The 18528-nt window shown below is 39.2% G+C and overlaps 1 protein-coding gene across 5 annotated transcripts in view; it reads right to left on the bottom strand.

The window, feature by feature from the left end:
• Positions 1-18528, bottom strand: part of PTCD1 (pentatricopeptide repeat domain 1) — a 26614-nt gene extending 8086 nt beyond the window's left edge. The window contains exons 1-7 of one of the 5 annotated variants that reach the window (XM_012542844.3): positions 17872-18528; positions 16708-17268; positions 12984-13124; positions 11430-11648; positions 4256-4357; positions 2828-3580; positions 2136-2252 (exon numbers count right to left, since the gene is read on the bottom strand). In XM_012542844.3, the coding sequence (XP_012398298.1) occupies positions 2136-2252; positions 2828-3580; positions 4256-4357; positions 11430-11648; positions 12984-13124; positions 16708-17214 (1839 nt within the window). In that variant the 5' untranslated portion in view covers positions 17215-17268; positions 17872-18528. Of the gene's footprint in view, positions 1-2135; positions 2253-2827; positions 3581-4255; positions 4358-11429; positions 11649-12983; positions 13125-16707; positions 17358-17871 lie in introns of those variants that run through there. The other 4 variants (XM_023497516.2, XM_023497517.2, XM_023497518.2 and 1 more) reach the window with 4 other exon arrangements.

Raw genomic sequence — 18528 nt, 5'->3', positions numbered from 1 at the left:
TATGTCCAAGATGAGAAAGAAAGCAGAAAGCTAGGGAAATTTTTTACAAAAAATATTTTAAAAGGCCTCATTTTTCAAATGCATAGAGAAATGAGTCAAATTTATTAGAAGACATTCTTCAATTGATAAACAGTCAAAGGTTATGGACAGGCAGGTTTCAAATAAAGGAATGACAGTATCTACAGAAATATAAAAACGTTTTAACTCACTATTAATTATAGAAATGGAACAATTCTGAGATACCACCTCAGATCAGCTAATAAGAGAAGAAAATGAATAAAAGTTGGAGGGTATGTGGGAAAACTGGGACATTAATGCATTGCTGGTGAAGTTGTGAATTGATCCTACCATTCTGAAGAGAAATTTGGAACTATACTCAATGAGCTACCTTTTGATACAGCAATACCACTACTATGTGTATATCCCAAAGAGATCTAAAAAACAGGAGAGGAAAGACCTATTTGTATGAAAACATTTATAATAGTTCTTTTTGTGGGGGCAAAGAATTGGAAATTGAGAAGATGTCCATCAATTGAGGAGTGGCTGAACAAGTTGTATGATTGTAATGGAATATTGTTGTGCTATAAGAAATGATAAGCAAAATTATTTCAGAAAAATTTGGGAATACTTAAATGAATTGATACAACATGAAGCGAGCAAAACCAGGAGAAAACTGTAAATAGTTAACAGCATTGTTGCATGATGATTAATTGTGAATGACTTAAGCTATTCTTAGCAATTCAGTGATCTAAGATAATTCCAAATCATGTTATTTCCAGAGAGAGAATTGATGGAATTTGAATGTAGAGCACAGCATACTGTTTTTTACTTTTTTGGGGGGGAAGGGTGGGCTGTATTTTCTTTTACATGACTTGTCTTGCATGACTGCACATGTATAACATATAGCAAATTGCTTACTGTCTCAGGGAGGGAAAAGAGAATGGAAGGAGAGAGGAATTGAGAAAAATGAGAGATGATGACTACTTTTTCTAAATTGGAAACTTCATGCTCATTACTCCATAATGCAAAGGAAAGACAATCTGGTACATTTGAAAGTGTGCTGGATTTAGAGTCAGAGGGCCTGTGGTATAAGTGGAAGCTATGCCATTTAACCAGCTATATGATTTTGGACAAGGTCTTCAGGTTTCCTCATCTGTAAAAGGAGGGGATTGGACCAGATAATCTCCAACATCTCTTAAAGCTTTAAATCTATGCTCTTATGATCCATTTATAGTCTCAACTTGAAATAACCTTAAAATTTTCTAATTTCATAGAATAAGAATGAAGATTTGTAAATTCATTGATGTATGGAACTTTTATATGAGGAAATCCCAATTCAGTAAAACACCTAATCTATATTTTATTGTTTTAGAACAGGGGTTTTTAACCTGGAGTCCACAGACTTGTAAGGGTTTTGTGGATAAATTTCAGGGGGTCCATGAACTAAGGGGGAAAGAATTACACATTTTTATTTCATTATAACTGGTTTATTTCATAATCCTATGAATTTTATTTTATGCAATTAAAAACATCATTCTGAGAAGGGGTTCCTAGGCTTCACAAATTGCCAAAGGGGCTCATGATATAAAAAAAAGGATAAGAACCTCTGTTTTAGAGGATTACCTACAGCAGAGAGAAATTAAGTGGCTTGACTGAGATCATATAATCAGTAGATTCCAGAGGTGAGACTTCCAACTATGCCTTCCTGGTTGTATTCTGTAAGCATGATGCATCTACTTAAGGCCTCATCTCTTCTCTAAGGTGTTGCCTCCCCAGTAAGAAACTTTTTTTCCAAATGCTCATCCTTGATCAACTAATAAAGCCTTTAAGAAATTAATGAAAGTCCAGCTCTCTATTTACTATGCCATGTGCTCCCAAATTTCATTGCTGCATATAACTATCATTTCATAAATATGGAACTTCAAGGGTTTGCAAAGATATTTTCCTAGAATAATCTTCTGTGCGTTTATCAAAGCTGTCAAGATATATAACTATTTAGATGGAAGAACTGAGCAACTTTCTCTACAGTGTGAATCATAGCACTACATGAAAATTTAAATAAGAGTTGTTAACCACTTTTTCAAAATCAGATACCTTAATATATTACTAAAAAGTCATCACAGAGGCCTGTTTACCTTCATGTCTGTGAGTAGCTGCATTCCATGGTTTTTCGTAAGGCAGCCTATGGCCAAGTTGCAAAATGTCTGCATGTTAGGAATTAATCCTCTCCTTGACAAGATGGGAAGCAATTTCTGAAAGAATAGATATTGATACCATTTACAAACATTTCCTGAGCACCACTGTATACAAAAGGGGGTGAGGGGAAGGGAGAGAAAGGATAAGACATACTCCTAGCTTTGAGGCCTTTACAATCTAAGTCACTCTTTGGAGCTGTTTCACTCACATAAATACCAAAGTTTAAATGAAACCTATGCCTCCTACTTTACTGAAATGAATTCAACTTAAGGGAGATGAATTTCTTTCTAATGTTTAAGGATCCTCCTAAAGTAAGAAAGGCTTAAGGAATAGACAAAAGTCTCAAGAAAGCTGTGATAGCTCACTGGCTAACTGGCTAACCAAGTCTTATTTAAAAAAGGACATCTGGGGAGAGAGATGAGAGGAAGTTCTCATGGCAAAACAGGAAGAATAATAAAGATTTTTTTATTCAGCTATGAAAAGAAACCTTAAAGGACCCAGATCTTATCAGGCAGTGATCAAATTTTGGGAGAGGGACAAAGGAAAAAATGAAGATAATTTTAAGTGAGACCCTGGATCTATATTCCTCATCTCTTTAGTGTCTTCCAAAATGAAAAGTAACAGTGCTCACCTTTGCCCCTTGTAAGTCCCCTAATTTGCTCTTCTTCCTCACCAATGTATTGAAAAATGTAACATCCGCTTCCACTTTGTGCTTATCAAGAAGATCCAACAATAAGAATACTGATGGGGTGTCTGGCCTGACAATCTCAGCCAACAATGTCAGAGTTTTGATATTAGGTTCTACTTGGTCCTCCGTCATCTTCCTCAGGAAACCATCCATCTCACCCATTAAAGCCAACCTATCAGCTGCAGTAGTAACAGTCCCTAAAGAAACCACATTCAGGTAAGATATCTTGAGATCCAGCAAGTTTGGCAGAGGGCAAACAGGTTCTGAAAATTGGGCAATATCAGTTTTTACGGGCTCCAGCCTACTTAGACTTTGATTTTGGGCTACCAGGGAATTGGCTGGTTTGGAATCAAGTCCTCCTTTGTCATCTTCCTGTTCAGGCTGAACCTCATTGGCCTCTCCGACTTTCTGGAGGTTTGGAGGATCCTGGGTCTCTCTGGAAATTCCCTGGAATAGCTGCCTCTCCAGTAAGTGCACATCCAGCTTGGCCACGGTGCCTTTCTGTTCCTGTATTTTCTTCCTTTGGTGCTTCTTGCCTGCCTTCAGTTGGAGCAGGGCTGGCTCTTCTTCAAGCTTCAGAAGCAAATCTGAGGCCACCTTGGGGTCCCCTAGATCACAGTCCCGTGCAGCAAACAGCATCAGATTGTAACTGTGAGCATTAGGCTCAATTCCTATTTTCAACATCTGTCTCCAAACCTGCTCCAGAAGAAAAAGTGAATTTTTTTTGTTTCCCCTGAATAATCTACAAGACTTATCAGAAGCACCCTCAGCTCCAATGGCTAGGTCAGCTGAGGATAGAAACCCAGACAAGAATGTTTTCTGGGGAGTTGGGATGAGAAGAATGGGGTGACACTGGTTTCAGATTTCTTGTTGTTGAGACTACTTTGGCAAGGAATTTCCCTGAGTACTGATCTTGGGAAGGTGACATCTATCTCAAACCACATCTAGGATAGTGCTCAGGGAGGCGTGCAAGCATAGCTGACAGACATTTCCTTGATCCCCTACAGTAAAGTTTATTGACATATCATGGTCACTGGCTTACATCTGAATAGTGTTCACGAGAAGGTAGATTTGGGAAAAGATGTGTCTTTACTTTCAAACTGCCTAGGAAACTTTTTAGATAGTCATTTTTTATGGGTAAGAAAAACAAAAGACCCTCTACATCCTGGTGGTGATCCCCCACTTCCTACCATTTCTCTTAGTAAAGAATAAAAGGACATGGTTCCCTGTCTCTCCTGCTCTGCCCATCTCATCTCTCACCCAGCACCACCCCTTAAGCACACAGTTCAAATATCGTTTTTCGAACACATTGGAAGAATCTGCCTATCTGCCAATACTTAATACTCACAAAACTTGGGGAGAGATACAGACCTGTAGGGCATATCTGAAGCCTGTCTTCTTGTCTTGTATGCAGCCCATGAGCAGGAAATTGAAAGTCTCATTGGTGATAGCATGACCTTTGAGCACGATTTCCTAGAGCAGAGAGAAACTGTGACTATTTTGAATTTGAAATGGTCCCAATTATTTGAATAAGGAGATCATAAGCCCAGAAGATAATCTCTGTATCTAATTTTACTTATATGATGCCTAGAATGATGCTATGGTGATTTCTAGGTAATTTAGTATTCATCAATCAAAGGAAAAGAAAATAAACTCTCTAATCCCTAAATATATTTATCCCTTAGAAGGTTAATCTCATGTCTCCATTTGTAAAGTGGTTAAACTTTGTTTCTCTATGACTTCTCCACAATATATGAACACGCATTTACGTCACTATTGTTTGTCTTAAACTATGGATTCCTAGAGGGTAGAGCCCACATTTAATTACAACTTTTTTTTGAGAAAAAAATTTATATATACACATACATTCATATATAGCTATGAAAGATCATAGTACACTTGTTTGTCCTCTTTGTCTGAAGGTAAATAACATCATCTTTCTTATGTTCTAATCATTCCATCTTTTTCTAACTCCACTACTTCATCATTTCCTACACTATAGCAATACTCCAACTTTATACTGTCTAGTTATTTAAATGATCTAAAACAATATTGATTAATGTGACTGACATACAGTGTAGTTTCCCTTTTTCTCTTTTGATAACATCTGTTTTAGCTTTAACTTTGCTTAAGATCACAATTACTACCCCTAGTTTTTTTGTATAATAAAATTTACTCCTAATCTTTATTATTATGCTTGTGTATGTCTCTTGATTCCTATTCCTCCTGACTCCCCTGTTTTACTTCTACCTGCCATCTTGCCCTGCTCTTACTTAGCCTACTCTATTTCCAAGGATCCCTCCCTTATCCTCTTGCCTCACCTTTGTCCCGTTTTTCTAAAAAAAAAAAAAAATTAAATTATTGATTTAAAACTTAAACACAAAATACCAAAAGAAAAAAAAAATCATTGTTATGTACACAGCAGAACATGAGAGAATTGAAAATGAGACATTAAACTTCCATTTCAAGAAAGTCTATATAATTAATACTACACAATGTATTCAGTGGTTCCCTCATTTTTCTTTTTCTTGTAGACTTTCTTTTGCTCTCTGTCGTACATGTTTTTTAATTATATTCTTTTTCTCCCCCTTTCCTCTTCTCTTTATTCCTCTGCTTTAGTTCTAGATGCTATCTTGCTTATCTCATCTTCAAGAATCCCTCCTCATTCCCATTTATCTACACATCTTATTCCATTCCTGTATTAATGTACCACTCCTTCAATATCCCATTTCTTACTATCCTATTCCCTTTTCCACTTATTTCTTAATAAATTTCCCCCCTTCCCCCTCCCCCCTCGGCAATTGAGATTAAGTGACTTGTCAAGGGCCACACAGCTAGAAAGTATTAAGTATCTGAGGCCAGATTTGAACTCACATCCTCCTGACTTCAGGGCCAGCACTCTATCTACTGCACCAAATAGCTGCCCTTTTCTTTATAAATTTAGAAGATATTTAGATCCTTGTAGGTGTGTGTGTGTGTGTTGTTCCCTCTTTAACTCATTCCTGATGTGAGCAGGGCTCCAGAACTACCATCCCTTCTCTCTGATCGGATTCCTCTGTGTCAGTTCTTGCTTTTACACTTCATTCCTAGAACATAATTATTCTTTTTACCCTTTCCTACAGTTTTGCTTTTTAAAATCACATCATATTTAGCTCTATTCCAGTCTTTTTTTTTGAACTACCAACTTAATAATGACAATCTTGGCCATATAAGTTACATTTCCATATGTACAACATAAATGTGTGTCCTTACTGAGTGCCTTGAAATTAGTCTTTGATGTTCACCTTATCTCTCTCTTGGATTATACAATTTTTTAGGGAGAGGGCTACCAGATAATAATATTATGACCATAAAGAATTCATATCAAGATGACTACCAAAAAATTATCTAACCATTTGGACCTCAGTTTTCTTCTTTGTAAAATGATGGGATAGAATGAAGGAGCTGCTAAAGTTAATTCCACTTTAAATTTATGCTCTTATGAAATGCCACATGAAGGAACAAACAAGGGAACAGTCCAAAATAGTACCTTCTCCAGAATTTTGGGGATGCACAGAAGTCTTAGTGGTCCAGGACCCACTGAATAAGTCTGTTTAGCAGTGATGCAAACTGGGGTTATCCTGCACATGGTTTCCTCTCAACATGCCTGTACTGTGGTTCATCTTTCCAAAGTGAAGAGGCCTAATCTCTTGAATATATAACAGCACTTTAACCTCCAGAATGTTTCCTCAAGTAGTTACTAAGAGGCCTCTTCAGTACATAGGTATCTGAGCCCCAAATCCAACTGGCACAGTTAAGGAAGGAAGGGCGATAATGGAACCCATCCATTAGCCCACTGATAACTCCATACAGAACAAGAGTGGGCAACGCTTAGAACACAGCTAAGTGTTGAGGAGACACACTGAGAAAGAAACATGGTTGGTTCCCATCTTGTATCTTGCCTCTTGATCTAGTCATGATCTCTTGGCCTGCATCCCTGATCTTACAATAACTGGTTGCCAGTTTCTGGTCTTACCCATCAGGATTTTAATGCTCTGAAGAAACCCTGAGTCTACCTGGGCCTGTTCTTGTGATTAAGACTGGCATGAAGGCCAATTTCCAATCCTGTCCTTTTCTTGCCCCAGAAGGGAACTGCATTTCTCCAGCCCCGCTGATTGTCCTAATCAGCCTCTGATAGGAAAGAACAGTTTGTGTGATTTCTTATTTGTAGCTGACAATAGCCCAGGACAGAACTCTGGCTTGAAGTCAGAGAGGCTTAAGACACCATATATTGGAAGTCATTTACCTACTCTCAGTATCAGGTTCCTCCTCCCTTGATCCTATGTCTTGTCTGCCATAGTGCAAAGCCCTAGATAAGGGGTTGCAGAACTACAGTCACAAATGCCTTAGATCTTTGAGAAAGAGGTTGCTCTTTGAGGTGTCTCTGTACTCAATGGGAAAGAAACTGATGCCCCAAGTGGCAATGGTAGTCTGTGACTTTCATTGGATTTTCTCCATATCCCTTTGCTGGATAGGCAAAGTCTTCCTAGGATTCTTGGCCTATTATAAGTTGTTTATGGACCCTTCTCCTAATCTCTTGGGATACTTAATGGCCTGGAGGGAATATCACTTTTGTGGTGTGTTCAGGTTACCATCATGTTTAGGGGATAGACAATATTTAAACTGAAGCCTCAAAAGTTTCTATGTTATTACATTATGATTAAGTTACCTTGCTCCCCACCAAGGAATTCTCTTATCACATAGGGATTGGGAATTCTATGTAATGGTTCTTAGTCATCTCCCAGAGTTCTTTCACTGGGCATAGCTGGTTCTATTCGTTACTGAACAACTGGTACTGGTTTGAATCATTTCATTGTTAAGTTGTTTATGGACTCTTCTATATGAGTCATGACTTCTACCTTTTATTCCCTACATTCACCTATTTCCTCACTCTAACCAGTCCGTCCACAATCAATGACTCTCTGGTAGAGCTGGAGGTCACACTAATTTGCAACAGGATTAGGAGCAGCCAGAGTAATCTACAGTGAAATTTCTTAAACTGTGGGTCATGAACCTACATGGGGTCACATAACTGAATATGTGTGTGTGTGGGGTGCATCATGAAAAATTTGGCAACAGTAAAAAATTTCTGAATGCAATGGGTCAAAAGTTAGTTCAAAATCAAAGCATAATAAATTTGAGGTGCTTCTGCCAGTGCTTGCTCGGTTCTGAACACACAACATATGCACTTTGCACTGTGAATGCATGAACATTGCCAGAAATATCTTGGCTCAAATTTGAGATGGGATTGTGTTGGGCAAAAAGGGGATACAAATAAGCAAAGGTTAAGAAATCCTGTTCTACAGAATGGAAGTAAGCCAACATGGAGGGAAGCCCCTGGACATGGGGAACTATAGCAGGAGAGTTTTCTCTAATCTCCCCAACAGTAGCCATTTCTAAATTCTGGCAAATAGGGGGAAAGCCCTCATCCCCTTAAAGCTAGTGGAGAGAAACTTGTGGCCTACCAGCTGTGATTAATGTCATTCGATTCAACAAAGATTAAGGTACTTATGTGAAAGGCACTATTATGCTCTATTGAGCTTTGTCAACTTGACCCCAAACCATATCCTGTAAAGTCCTTGCCCATCAGAAGTGATAGCAGATGAGAAGAAAAATACTGTTAGTATTTCCTAAAGCCAAAGACCTACTCTATGTTGTGACTGGTAGCTGGCAGAGATGTATGAGTACAGGAGACAGTGAGAGCCAGGGAACAAGGACATGGCCTGGAATTGGCAGAAAGAAGTCTCCTACCAATGCCATCCCAATGCAAAGGCCAGGGGAAGCATTCTGAAGAGAATGATAGTTTCTGGAATCTCAAATCTTATTGGCTGAGGGGAGTCAGGAACAGAAGACATGAACCTGGCTGGTGATGAAGCTTAGGGAAGTGTGAGGCAAAAGTGGGAAATAGATTCAGTCCTTTTAGAAGGATGGAAGTTTTTTGGAGGGAGGGAAGCTAGACAAGGTTAATAACACAAACAGTCCACCTCAAAGCCTCTACCCTGCATTTTGCCACCTGTTTTCTCCATCTAAATCTTGTGCTTATGACTACTTTCTGGCTTTTCTTACCCTTTCAAATTCTGATTTTCTGAAGAAATCACCTTAGTCTGGTCTTTTGGTTCACATTTACTTGAAACATGATTTGGATGCTGACCCTTTGTTCAGGAAGAGGTGTCACCTCCTCAGTGTTGGGGACTGCCTTAAATCAACCTGCTGATGGCCTGAGCAGACAAGGTATTCGGAAGATTATCAATGTCAGATGTCTCTCTTGTAAAAAAAATTTAAATGTTATTTTTTAATATTCTAAAACCTTTTTTTCATCTCACTAAAAAGATAATAAATAATATTTTCAGTAAGAGGGATGTGACAAAATTTTTCACTATTTTTCAAAATCTGGGCTCAAATTTATATAAATAAATTAGAAGAACATAGGATAGTTTATCTCTCAGACCTGTGGAGGAGGAAGGAATTTGTGACCAAAGAACTAGAGATTATTATTGATCACAAAATAGAAAATTTTGATTATATTAAATTGAAAAGTTTTTGTACAAACAAAACTAATGCAGACAAGATTAGAAGGAAGCAATAAACTGGAAAAACATTTTTACATTCAAAGGTTCTGATAAAGGCCTCATTTCCAAAATATATAGAGAATTGACTCTAATTTATAAGAAATCAAGCCATTCTCCAATTGCTAAATGGTCAAACGATATGAACAGACAATTTTCAGATGAAGAAATTGAAACTATGCCATATGAAAAGATGCTCCAAGGAATTATTAATCAGAGAAATGAAAATTGAGATAACGCTGAGATACCACTACACACCTGTCAGATTGGCAAGAATGACAGGAAAAGATAATGATGAATGTTGGAGGGAATGTGGGAAAACTGGGACACTGATACATTGTTGGTGGAATTGTGAATACATCCAGCCATTCTGGAGAGTGATTTGGAACTATGCTCAAAAAGTTATCAAACTGTACACACCTTTTGATCCAACAGTTAAAGAGATCTTAAAGAAGGGAAAGGGATCCACATGTGCAAAAATGTTTGTGGCAGCCCTTTTTGTAGTGGTTAGAAACTGGAAACTGAATGGATGACCATCAATTGGAGAATGGCTGAATAAATTGTGGTATATGAATATTATGGAATATTATTGTTCTGTAAGAAATGACCAACAGGATGATTTCAGAAAGGCCTGAAGAGACTTATATGAACTGATGCTGAGTGAAATGAGTAGAACCAGGAGATTATTACATACTTCAACAACAATACTATATGATGATCAATTCTGATGAATATGGCTCTCTTTAACAATGAAATGATTCAAACCAGTACCAATTGTTCAGTAACGAATAGAACCAGCTATGCCCAGTGAAAGAACTCTGGGAGATGACTAAGAACCATTACATAGAATTCCCAATCCCTATATTTTTGTCCGCCTGCATTTTTGATTTCCTTCACAGGCTAATTGCACACTATTTCAGAGTCTGATTTTTCTTGTGCAGCAAAATAACTATATGGACATGTATACTTATTTTGTATTTAATTTATACTTTAACATATTTAACATGTATTGGTCAACCTGCCATCTGGGGGAGGAGGTGGGGGCAAGGAGGGGAAAAATTGGAACAAAAGGTTTGGCAATTGTCAAATGCTGTAAAATTATCCATGCATATAACTTCTAAATAAAAAGCTATAATAAAGAAAAAAAAAAATCTTGGCTCAACACTGAGTTACTTCTACTCTCTACCTTTGTTTAAAAAAAAAATGGAATTAGAGGCCAATCCTATCTTTAATTCCCTCCCCCTGCCCCACACATAGTAAAGCAAAACAAAACAAATTCTCATGTCTTTCCTCATCCAGCTGCAAAGCTCTAGGACTTTTTTGATTGACTTCACCACCATGTCCCTGAGTCTAGTACCTTCTCTCCCCCAACCCTAGGTTTTTAACTGTTGTTTCCCCTTATGGAAGTTCCTGGAAGGCAGGGACAGTGTTTTGTTTTGTTTTTTTTCTTCCCTATTTGCATCCCTAATAATCACTTAGTATAGTGCCTAGCACAGAGTAGGCATTTAATAAATGTTTACTGATTGAAATTTATTTACTGATATCAGTTCTGGACTCCTATCCCATTGCCACCAATACCAAGGGAATTTGGAAACTCCATTATGAAATCAAGCTAGTGACTGCAGAAGCCTTTCAGAATTGTTCTTGATCCCCAAAATGAAAATATAAACCTTGGCCCTAATGAATATTCAATCTGAACCCTAATGACATGAAATTTGGTTCCAGAGAAGATGCAGAATCAACTCTGACCCTTGAAATGCCATGACATCTGCCTATCTAAGCAGAAAATCTTGATTTCTACCTACATGGAGAAGAAAAATGGGGGAAGAGAAAGGGAGGCCAACAATGTTTACTGAACACCTACTTGTATAGGTAGCACCATATTAGGTAATCTCACAGGGTGGAAAGAATTTAACAGTAACTTCAAAAATGATCCCTACCTTGAAGACCTCAAAACACATCGTGATGTCACCACAGAGGGCAGTGGCTTTCAGTAGTGCATGGTAGGATTTTAAGTTCAGCTCGATGTTTTTGGCTCGGAGCTGTTGCTGAAGCTTTAGGGCACTCTGTAGGCCAGTGTCCTTCCACGGTGAGTTGGCACAGGAGTTAAACAAGGCTGTATAAGTGGCATCAGAGGGCTCCAGATCCCGTTTCTTCATCTATCATGAACAAAAGAAAGCCAGAGTTGAGTACCTCCCCTGAACAGGCCCAAATGCCGCTCAGTGGAAACCATTTATTTGCTTGACTGACTATACTACAAGAAGGGTGAAATGAGATGATGAAAGGCTCCTTAGGGTCAGAAACTAGAGGTGAGAGCTGGTGCTGAAGGCATGATCTGCCTAACGAACAGGGTATGTCCTAGGCATCATTAGTGTGACAGCTTGAAGATCTGATGTTTGTCTGCCCTTATCTAGACCAGCTAGCCCTGGCAGGGGCAGGGGCTCTTCAAGGGAGCCGTATATTTTGTTGAATGTGCAGCAAATTATACGGAATTTACACTTCCAAATAAATGCACAAGCAACTCTTCTAGTTTTCCTAAAGTGGGCAATGGCTAAGAATATTATGCCAAGAGGAAAAAGAGTTTGTGAATCATACTTTATGATATCCCAAGCAGCAACCAGTCAAAGCTATTAAAAAAAAAAATTTTTTTATTGATATCTTTTGTTTATACATTACCTAAATCTCCTCATTGATTCTTCTCTTCTTTGGGAGTCATTCCATAGAACAAAGAATTTAAAAAAAAAAAAGCCTTCCCTGATTCCTCTTAATTCCAGTGCTTTCCCTGTTAATTGTTTCTTATTTATCTTGTACATAGCTTGCTTTGTATGTATATAATTGTTTACATGTTAACTTCTTTCATTAGACTGTAAAAGGAGAGAGATTATCTTTTGCCTCTCTTTGTACCTGCATGCTTAGCACATGTCTGGCATGTAATAAGCATTTAATATCTGTTTATTAATGGATTGATTTTAATAGAATAGGAAAGAAAAAAATGAGAAAAATCAGCAAAATAATCATTACCTTGAAAAAAAAAATCTCAAAATATATGAAATGTGCTACTGAAGAGGAAGAGAGGTGAGTGAGAGGGAAAATATCTTCTCATTTCTTTTTTCTGGAGCCACCAAAATTTTCTACCTTATATGTGGCACACCCCAAATCCCTGTGTGACCATGGACACACAGATATATTGAGTTTTTATACATATGTGTATATATGTATCTATATATATATTTATTGAGTTATTTATGAGTTTCCTCATCTGAACAATAGGGATAATAATATTGGCACTGTCTACCTCACAGGACTGTGGTGGGGACAGTGTTTTGCAAAACCCAAAACAATATAAACCATGATTACTGTTCTTAGCCCAATATTTTCTTGCTATCTCTCAGAAACTGATAACAAAAATCCCACTTAAAGCTGAGTAAGAATGCATACATGCCTGTGATAGCCTTATTTGTTTAAGAGACCCTTTCTCTTCCCCAGGCACTCACATCATTGTAGAGTTTAAAGGCTTTCTTCAAGTAGCCCGCCCGACCACAGCCTCCAATCAGCACGGAATAGTTACATTCAATGGGTTGGAGACGTTCCTCCTTCAGCATCTGCCTCTCAAACAAATCCAGGGCCTCGGCCAACTGAGGGCACCACCAAGAAAGCAGAAATATAGAAAAGTGTGTTCAGGTCTGGTATAACAAATACACATACATACACACATACCCTGCATATAATAATATCAATTTCTATCAAATACTAATAAGTAATGATTAATACTGCACAGAAGTGTGTGTGTAGATATATACACATAACAAGAAGTTGGTCTGGAGCAGGGGTAACCTTTTTTGTATCACAGACCCTGGGGAAATCTAATAAAGTATATGGACCCCTTCTCAGAAGAATTTTTTAAAAATCTAGAATATTGCTCTTTGCCATTATTTATTTTTATTTCCTTAAATATTTAATTAATATTTTATTTCCCCCCAATTATATGTAAAAGCATTTACCCTTCATTTTTAAAATTATGAGTTCCAAATTCTCTCTTTCCCTTTCTCATTGAGAAACAATTTGATATAAGTGATAAATGTATAGTCATGGCAAACCTAATTCCGATTAGTCATGTTGTAAAAGAAAATATAGACCAAAAAACCCACAAAAAACAACCCAAGAAAAATAAAGTTTAAAAAGTAGACTTTGATCTGTTTTCAGACTCCATAAATTCTTTTTCTAGGACTGGACAATATTTTTCATCATATATCCTTCAGAGTTGTCTTGGATCATCATATTGCCGAAAATAGCTAAGTCATTCAGTTGATCACTAAACAATGTTGCCATTACCATGTACAATGTTCTTCCGGTTCTACTCATTTTAATTTGCATCAGTTCATTTGAGTCTTTCCAGGTTTTTTCAGAATGCTTTTAAATGCACAAAATAAAATATATCAGATTTCAAAGGAAAGCAGTTATACTGAAATAGTTATCAAAATATTTTAAAAAATCAAAAAACACAAACCCCAAATAAAAAACCATGTTCATTAACCTCAGGTCTCTGAATACAAAATTATTTTCTTTGAGGCAGGTAATAAGAGAAAAGAAGGCCCTAACTCTAAGAAGCCTCTATTGCTACACCAATATTCATTCTGGGCTTCCCATCATCTGCTTGGTCCTCCTATGTTAGCTAATAAGAAAAGAACAGATATCACAGGCTTTGTGCCAGCCCAATCCAGAAGCCGTAATTTGATATTCTACATGAACTCACCCCATACTTGTTCACCTGGATTAACACTGGTATGATTTCCCCTAGTAGAGACTTGGCCCAAATATCATTTCTTCCTTTTTCAGAGCCCCCTAGCCTTCTGGGTCTCAACTGTCCTCACCTAAGAGGGAGGGAGGGAAGGATAGTTTATTGATGAGAGTCCTGTCCTGAAAAGCAGCTCTTTTTTTTTCATGTTGCGCTGATCCATCTGTTGGGACTGTGCCATGTTTCCAATCCTTTTACCTTTATATTTTCTTCTTCATTTCTTCTCCCCCCACCTCATCTCGAACAACACAGACACTTTTCTCTTTTCACTGGTTCCCTCTCCTAGAATCTTTATAAATCAAAAAAAAATTTTTTTTTAACAACTTAGTATTCCTTTAATTCTTCACTTGTTCTTTTCCCCCCTGTCTTCTAACTGGATCCTCTTCTCCCATGGCTGAATTCAGGCCCTGGGGAAGCCCAGTAGCTGTTCCTTTAGTCCATGTGGTTGTTCTTGTCCCAGGTTAAGAGAGATTAGAGCTTATGAGCCAACAGAAACTTCTGGGCTTCTGGTGGTTATGTTCCAGAACCCTCTTTTTATTTTTATTTTTTAAATATTATCTTATTTTTCCAAATATGTGTTGATAGTTTTCAACATTCATTTTTGTAAGTCTTGGGCTCTAAATTTTTCTTTCTCTACCCCTTGCATCCTCCCTTCCCAAGAAAAATCAGGCCAAAGGGGTAGGGGAATGAGAAAGAAAACAAACAAAAGGTAAAAATACTATGCTTTGACCTATATTCTCTTTGATTTCAGATGGCATTTTCCTTCTCAAGACTTATTGGAATTGCCTTGAATCACTGCATTCAACGTTGTATAAAGTGCTAAGTCCATCAGAGATGATCATTTTATAATCTTGTTTTTACTGTGTATGATGTTCTCTTGATTCTGCTTACTTCACTCAGCATCAGTTCATGTAAGTCTCTCTAGGCTTTTCTGAAATCAGTCTGCTCATCATTTCTTATAGAACAATAATATTTCAGTACATTCATATAACTTATTCAGCCATTCTCCAACTAATGGGCATCCACTCAATTTCCAATTCTTTGCCACTACAAAAAGGACTGCTTCGAACAATTTTCCACATGTGGGTCCCTTTCCCTCTTTTATGATCTCTTTCGGATACAGGCTCAGTGGAGACAGTGCTAGATCAAAGGGTATGCATAATTTGACAGTCCTTTGGGCACAGTTCCAATTTGCCTGGAAGCCCTCTTTCAAATAAATTTTGGTCAATGAACATTTATTGAGTATCAACTACACATATGGCATCATATCCTAGCATATATGACTCAGTCCTTATCTAGAGCTCACTCTAGATGGAGAGAGAAAACACATAAACAAAGAAAAAAGAGGTAACAATTTGTCAAATGCCCAATAGTAAAGTCCTGTCCCAGTTCAAAAGGGAGAAGAAATTGTATGAACTGAAGTCAGGAAGGCTTCTCAGGAAGCCAACTCTTAAAACTAGCTCCTTGAAACTATCCTCATTCACACGGAACTCAGGTTCTTAACCTTCTTTGGGTCCAGGGGCTACTGGCTTACCAGGAAACTTGTGCACCCCTTTTCAGAAGAAAACATAAATGCATAAAATACACAGGATCATGAAAGAAACCAATTACACATCAAAACACATCAAAACAAAGAAACAAATAAGCCCCAAACATAACCAAGTTTACAGACCCTTGTTATGGATAGAAATGATGTTTCCCTTCTTTTGAATTGATAGGACAGTGTAGTATTTAAGCAGTTGAGGCAGCCAAGTAGGGGAGTGAAGAGAATTGTGAGCCTGAAGTCTGAATTCAAATCTAGCCTTAGATACTTACTGTGATTTTGGGCAAGCCTCTTAACCTCTATTTGCCTCAGTGTCCTCATCAGTAAAATGTGGATTTAATAACAGCACCTATCTCACAGTGGCCTTGTGGGATCAAATGAGATATAATTGTAAAATGCTTAGCATAGTTCTTGTAGGGACTCTATATAGATGTTTATTTCTTCTCTAACCCTCCCCTAGTGCTTAGCACACAGTAGGGACTTAAATGCTTGTGGTGTTACACTAACTTTGTATACAAATGACATCACTCACAAAAAAATCAGTAAGCTTTGTGGGGGCAAAGATTGAATCTTGTTTTTCAAATGTCTAGCATAAGGCCTTGTCCAAAAGAAATATTCAAAAAGTATGTTGAATGAATCAGTGAAAAGATGAGACTTGAAAGTTGAATGGGAAATTAAGAGAACTAGCGCTATTTAATTTTTGTATACCCAGTGCTGACTGGACTGATACTCAAAATGCTTATTGAATTAAACTGAAGAAGGAAGAGGGGGATACCATATAATCTTGAGGTTTTATTGGCGTACGTAAGGTTCAATAGGTAAACCAGTCTGATTGGAGACATGGTTTTCATAGGTACTTACTAGGAACTAGTGGACTCACCTTGTCTTCCTTTATCAGTCTCTTGCATTGATAGAAATACCAATGAGGGGTATTCCGCCGACCCTTCCAAGGCTTCTGCAGCATTTTATCTTCCTCATCTTCAAATTCTTGACTTCTTAAGTTGTGAAAGTCTGACGTGGTTTTACGAAACATTTTTCTGGATGAATATTTGTCTGACAGGGTCCCAAAATCTTCTTCTTCATTGCCATTTGTGTCCAGCTTGGGCAGAGAATGTGATTCACTGACCTCAAGAGAGCTGCTGTGTACTCTCTTCTGGATCTCATCATTCGAACTGAATTTGGGGAGGGAGGAGCTGAATAGTCTTAGCATTCCATACGGCTGCTTCCATCCCAGGCATCTCAGCAGGTGCCACTCGACACATGGAAATGCCAGGCTCTTTCTGCGACCTCCCAATCTAGTTTCACTGGGGCCCACCCAAGGACCGAAGTGTCTCAGGGCAAGTGATCCTGTCAGGGATGGACTAGAGAACAGCTGTATGATTTTCATGTCTCCTCTTGTTGTCGTCTAGCAAAGATTTTTCACTGATCCAGAGTCTGGGTCCTGCAGTCAATTCAAATTTAAGGAAAAAAGGTAAGGAAGTGTCAAATATATTCAAATAAGGTCTGTTTTTTGTTTTTTCTGGTTTTTTTTTTTTTTTTTTTTTTTTTAAGAATTATTTTGAATAGCCTGTAGTGGAAAGAATGATGATCTTAGACGCAAGACTGAATCAGAACCCTTGAAGCGGCTGTGCCACTTCCTAAAAAGGCCGTGACTTTCACCTGGAGATAAAACTTGCATTACTCCAAAGGATGCTGTGATCACCCCTTAGACTACTGGTAGCTCCTTTCCTCCCGCACCCCAATTCTTGCTTGCCCAAGGCCAGAGAAACTCCCCGGGCTGGAAGGGGAATAAAGGTCTAAGGCCTTCTTTACCAGGGCTGGTCTTTCATAAAAATGTCTAGCGGCCCAAGTGTGCCGTCCTACCGGTGAGAATGAGCGTTTGTAGGAAAATGAGCGTTTCTACAGGAGCTGGACTAATTCGGGCGGCAGGGAGGGGGGGTGAGGGAGATAAGCCGCTGCTTATAAGCTGTTTGGGGGTGGGGGTGGGGGGATGCCAGGAGGAATCGTTTTGGGGACTTTTTAAGCCCTCTCGGGTCTGAACGACCTAAAGGGAGTTTCCTCACACCGAGGAAGCAGAGACGGGCATTATCCGCAGCGTGCAGCAGGGTAGGAAGTCCGGGCGGCCGTCATTCGCTTCCTGATGACATTTGGCAAGTCCGTCCTTTCTAGAACAAAGATTCCCTCTCTGAGAAATGGGGGAGACGAGGCTCTACAGTTCCCCGGCCCAGTCCCCGTCCTTCCGATACCGATTTTTACGGACGGAGGTGCAGAGACGCTCGCAATTCACAGGGAGGAATGGCAGCGGCGCGATCCGAATCGAGCCTCCCGGAGCCCCCTTCGCTCAGTCCCCCGGGCTTTTTCCCCGCCGGTCTGACAGTCTAGTCTCTCCCCGATCCCCTTTCACTTTGCGCGCGGGGCGCAGGCGCAGACGCTTCCCGGGGGCCCCCAGGGAAGCCTCACCGGCACGCGGTCCCCTCGGCTGCCGGCTCTCGGAAGGAAGCCCGGGGAGAACGAGAGCGAGCGAAGCAGCGTGACAGCTGGCGTCAGAGCCCGCGAGGCTGCCCGCCCCCGCGATCGGCGCCTGATAGGTCCGAACGTGGCTCGCTAAGCCACGCCTCCCCGTCCCCCAGCGCGCGATTGGTCGCCGATGGTCCGGGGTCGGAGGTCGCGCTCCCGGCATCCCGCGGGGGGCGGGGCGGGC

The sequence above is a fragment of the Sarcophilus harrisii genome, chromosome 1 (assembly GCF_902635505.1).
Source record: "Sarcophilus harrisii chromosome 1, mSarHar1.11, whole genome shotgun sequence".
NCBI lineage: Eukaryota > Metazoa > Chordata > Mammalia > Dasyuromorphia > Dasyuridae > Sarcophilus > Sarcophilus harrisii.
This window is presented reverse-complemented; position numbering and strand designations above follow the sequence as displayed.